The sequence below is a fragment of the Octopus bimaculoides genome, chromosome 7 (assembly GCF_046866305.1).
Source record: "Octopus bimaculoides isolate indiv1 chromosome 7, ASM4686630v1, whole genome shotgun sequence".
Classification (NCBI taxonomy): domain Eukaryota; kingdom Metazoa; phylum Mollusca; class Cephalopoda; order Octopoda; family Octopodidae; genus Octopus; species Octopus bimaculoides.
The window spans coordinates 76,841,613-76,846,612 of record NC_142934.1 but is presented as its reverse complement, the minus strand read 5'-3'; the positions used below and the strand labels follow the sequence as shown (position 1 = coordinate 76,846,612).

Sequence of the window (5,000 nt, the reverse complement as noted above, 5' to 3'; positions counted from 1 at the left end):
TGGCGTAGCTAGAGTGTGCGCTGGCTGAGCACTCCTTGATTTTGCCACTCCCCCCCCCCGGGTCCCCTGCCTCCCAAACCTTAAATAGCTTATACATGCTTATACAGCAAACTCAAATGTACTACACCAATAAAAGCGTCGTCTGGGCAAACCGAGCCTCTCACCCGCATACCACACCTATCCACACTACTAAATATACCACGGCTGAGTGGTTAAACAATTCACTTCAAAACCTTGAGGTCCTGGATCTGATCCCGCTGCATGGTGTCTCGTACCACTGCCTCAGAGCTACCCAAGCTTTTTGAGTGAAATTTGGTGGAAGAAAACTATGGAGGCCCGTTGGATGAACTGTACTTGTAATTGAAAAGATTCGTCTCGCGTCCGTCTGTATTTTGCTGATTCTGCCTGCGGCTGACTTTGAGTAAACTTGCGTATGGAATACTCAGCCACTTATCCTATAATTCAATAAGAAGGCAAGTCAGTAATTCGAACATCTCGAAGACTCATCATTAACATCGGTGTCAAATTTTGGCACAAGGCCAGCAAATTATGGGGAGGAGGTAAGTCGATTACATCGACCCAAGTGCTCACTCAACTGCTACTTATTTTAATGACTCCGAAAGGATGAAAGGCAAAGTCGACCTCGGCGGAGTTTGAACTCAGAACGTGAAGACAGACGAAATGCCACCTAACATTTTGCCTGTTGTGCTAACGATTCTGCTTAATGACCGCCTTACTTATCGCTAATATCAGAATAAAGCCTGTTTACAGAGTATATGGTATATATGACCTTACCTGTTGACTATGAAACCAACGACCATTATTAACAGACCTATCCCAAAAACAGCCAGTAAGATGTACACGTAAATGGGAATGCCCTCTGCAAGATAAAAGTAAAAGAATGGATAAAAAGAAATGGAATTTAAGTAAATATTGGTAAGATAAAAATTGTGTGTTGATTAATGGCGAACTAGAGTGATCTGGATTCGATTCCTGGTGGAATATGTTTCATTTACACACTATAGCGTTCGAAGAGACGTATAAATGTAAGGTACATATAACGACTATAGTCTCTCTACATGGAGCCTCTGATCATGCTTGATCATGCGAAAGATTGATAAGGCTTGATCATGCGAAAGATTGATCGATATATTCAGTTTATTGCATTTATAGATGAGATAAATATTTTAATCAAGTTATATGTCGTATCGACAATATATTTTGATAGGCCTTGGAAGAGTCATTACGCCAAGAATAACACTCGCACTGGTTCAATACCATTTCTCTATTGTTAGTCAATTGCCCATTCTCTCTCGAAAGTCTCAGAGAAGAAGGAGTCACTAAGTTACTGAAAAGGTCGCGAACGGCGACAAAAAAACTTAGTCTAACAAAAGAACAAAAGAACTTTGACTAACAAAAAACCGATTGATTGTTTAACCAGCACATTAAACAAACGATCGAGTTTTTTAACTGGTTAGATAACTAAAACTAATTTACTAACAATAAAGAAGTGGTATTGAACTATTGTTTGTTATTATTGACGTAATAACTCTCCCAAGACACAACAAAATTTGTTTCAACACATGAATTCACATCAGGAATCTTGTAAACCAAATACAAAAACGAAGACAATATAATTGCTTATAGAAAATATAATTCTTATGTTTGCTATAAGCTTGTTGGCAAGCGTCATAAAGAAAGAAATATATTGTTTGAATCGAAACCACGTCGCAGTTGACGCTATGATGCAGTTTTCATACTTGACTGACGAAATTTTCCTTTTCATTTGAAGTCATGAAAGTTATTTTCTTTTTAAATAAAAAGAAATCATGACGATATATTGTTGTCATTTATGATTGTAGGAACTAAGCTCTTATAAAAGGAGTATCTGTTTTTACTCTCAAAAATATGTACACTACGTACACAACAGACTCTTGTTTCTACCTCTATATTTTGTTAGTCAACTAAAAAAGCAAAAGCAGAAATCTCTCAGAGAAAACGAAACAATAAAAGAACTTTAATTGGGAACAAAGAATAAAATGAAAGAAAGATATAATAAACAGCTATTTTCGAAGAAATTAGGTTACGGTCAGTGCTTCCAGTGTGAAAACATCAAGAATTACATTCACCAACATTGTATACAACAGGCATATAGACACAGACATAGCCATATGGTTAAGAAGCTCACTTTGCAACCGCGAGATTTCGGTTCAGTCCCACTGCGCAGCACTTTGGACAAGTGACTTCTACTATAACCCTGGTCCCACCAATGCCTTGTGAGCGAATTTGGCAGATGGAAACTGTGTAGAAGCCTGTCATATATATATATATATATATATATATATATATATATATATATATATGTACGTATGTGTGTTTCTGATTGTCCTCCACCACCGCTTGACAGCCAGTTCGTTTACTTCCCCCGAAAGTTAGCAGTTCAGCAAAGATAACCGATAAAATAAGTAACAAACTTTGAAATAAGTATTGGGGTCGATTTGTGTGACTAAACCCTTCAAGGCGATGCTCTAGCATGGCTGCAGTCCAATTATTGAAACAAGTAAAAGACAAAAGATATGCAAAGATCATGAATTCAGCAACATTTGTGTTTTTATACATACGTATTTTAGTACAAGCCGGATTGTCTCCAAGAAATCCACAACGAGGTTCATTGGGAGGAGCCTCTAGTAAATTTCCAGGCCAGTGGATTTTTACGTCAGGGACAGGTTCATAATAGGGTTTGTTAGCAAGATAATGACCCACAACCTAAATGAAAAGCAAAGACGTATAACGTATGTATGTGTATATATATTATATATGTATGTTAAGTGTGTATATATATATATATATATATATATATATATATATATATATATATATATATATAAAGTAAATACACTAAAAAGAACTATAATAAAATACAAAGTAATAATCATAAAATAATAAAACGACTACACGTGTTTCATAACCAAATTTTCAAATAGAAAATAAAATATAATCAAATCAATTATATCGATCGAAAATCAATCCTATTCAAAAATATAGCTAATCTTCAGGTCAAAATACAACAATAATAAAATAAAATGAATGTATATATATATCAACCAACAATAAATAACAAATGAATTTATATAAAAATACTTATTATATCAAGATAGAAAAATGTTAAACAATATTATTAATAATAAATGTAAAACTTATCTTATGGAAAATTATAAACTTGACATTATTAACTTTACGTTTATTAAAATATAAACTAACAGAAATATTAAATGCAAAACTTATCTTAACGAATCTTTCGTTTAAAATACAATTTAAACGAAGTTCTAGGTTAAACTAAAATTATAAACGTTATATAATTAACTTTACGTTTATTATAATATAAACTAACAAAAATTAATTTATATAAATTAATTTATATAAAATACTTATATCACCAATAAATAAAAGAAAAACATTTAACAAAATTATTGAAAAGAAATGCAAAACTTATCTAATCGAATCTTTAGTTTAAATAAAATTTTAAATGTTATACTATTAACTTAACCTTAAATAGAAAATTAACTAATAATAAATGAAATTATATAAAAATACTTATTTTACCAATAAAACAAAAAGAAATATTAAACAATATTATTGTATTATTGTATTAGTGTATTTACTTATTAAATTTTTCTATATGTGACTGTGGATTTTCATGGATGAGTTCATGAACTTTGGTTCTTTTCTCTAAATTATATATTTATATTATATACTGTGAAACTTAATTTAATTTTAGTTTTTGATAAATTGAATTTAATTGAGTTTTTACCTGTAAATTTGGATTTTTATCCCTATTATTATTATTATTATTATTATTATTATTATCATTATTATTATTATTATTATTATTATTATTATTATTATTATTATTATTATTATTATTATTATTATTATATATGTATATATATATATATATATATATATATATATATATATATATATCTTAGTGAGTGGACAAACGAAAGAAAAAGACACTCAACGCATTTGGTAGGAGTTATATTATTATTAATAACAGTTTGATTCGGCTCCATACAACTTAAAAGTTTCGTAGGTTCATCATACGTAGCTAGCTCGTCATATTTGTGCGCGCGCGCGTGTGTGCGTGTGTGTATTATCGTGGTAACTTTTGGGCTCTATGACTTGTAGTTAGTCTTCCTGCCACTCAAAAGCAATAGAAACACTCGTTGTGAATCATCGCTTCCAACATCATCAGCATCTCTCACTTTTCAGTCGCAGCAAATCTAGCAGAATCTTTCTCCCTTGCATCAAACACCAGTATTCTGTGGCCTATTAAGAATTTTTGCAGAAAGCTTCAACAGTATTCTGTGTGATATCTCCTGAACATGTTATCTACGAATGAGCTCCAGCCTTCTCTTAAATCTGGATGAAAACCTTTTTGTCAGACTACTTTCTCTCGTAAATTGCGACGACATGGCTCTTTCCGACCTATATTCTGTCAACTCTCTTAAGTTTTGCTTTATATCTCCGATACACTTTATCTTCATTAAACTGATCGCTGTTACATCTAATAACACAGACTCTTGTTCATGCTGTTACAGTTCATTCCTTCTTTATCTTCAGAATTGAAACATTATCTACATCCAATCTAGACGCCAAACTCCGGACTGTTACTGCTACCATGAAGGAATTCTTTGATGACATCATCCATTGAAGACATACCAACATTTTTCATCAATATAAAGACTCAATCTATGCACGTATCAATAAACAGTATTGATATTTAAATTATGCTAGAATGATTGTATCCTCTCACGAATCCAGCACAACCCACGAAAAGAACTGACAGAAAATAGACTAAAGACTATTTTGTAATAGCATATGTGCTATATTTCCCGAGCGGTTATACTCCCGACAAATACTCTACAACTCCAAGAATAATCAATCTGCTCATAATATAGCTGGTTAAACTCACCTGAAATCTTCCAGTGATAGGATTC

At 32.2% G+C, this 5,000-nt stretch overlaps 1 protein-coding gene across 1 annotated transcript in view; it reads right to left on the bottom strand.

Moving 5' to 3' along the window:
• LOC106878135 (atrial natriuretic peptide receptor 1) overlaps nt 1-5,000 on the bottom strand; it is a 244,214-nt gene that overhangs the window by 203,790 nt on the left and 35,424 nt on the right. Inside the window, exons 6-8 of the mRNA XM_089355548.1 lie at nt 4,976-5,000; nt 2,622-2,766; nt 796-880 (exon numbers count right to left, since the gene is read on the bottom strand). The exon at nt 4,976-5,000 is cut by the window's right edge and continues 67 nt beyond it. Coding sequence (XP_089211674.1) covers nt 796-880; nt 2,622-2,766; nt 4,976-5,000 — 255 coding nt within the window. The remainder of the gene's footprint in view (nt 1-795; nt 881-2,621; nt 2,767-4,975) is intronic.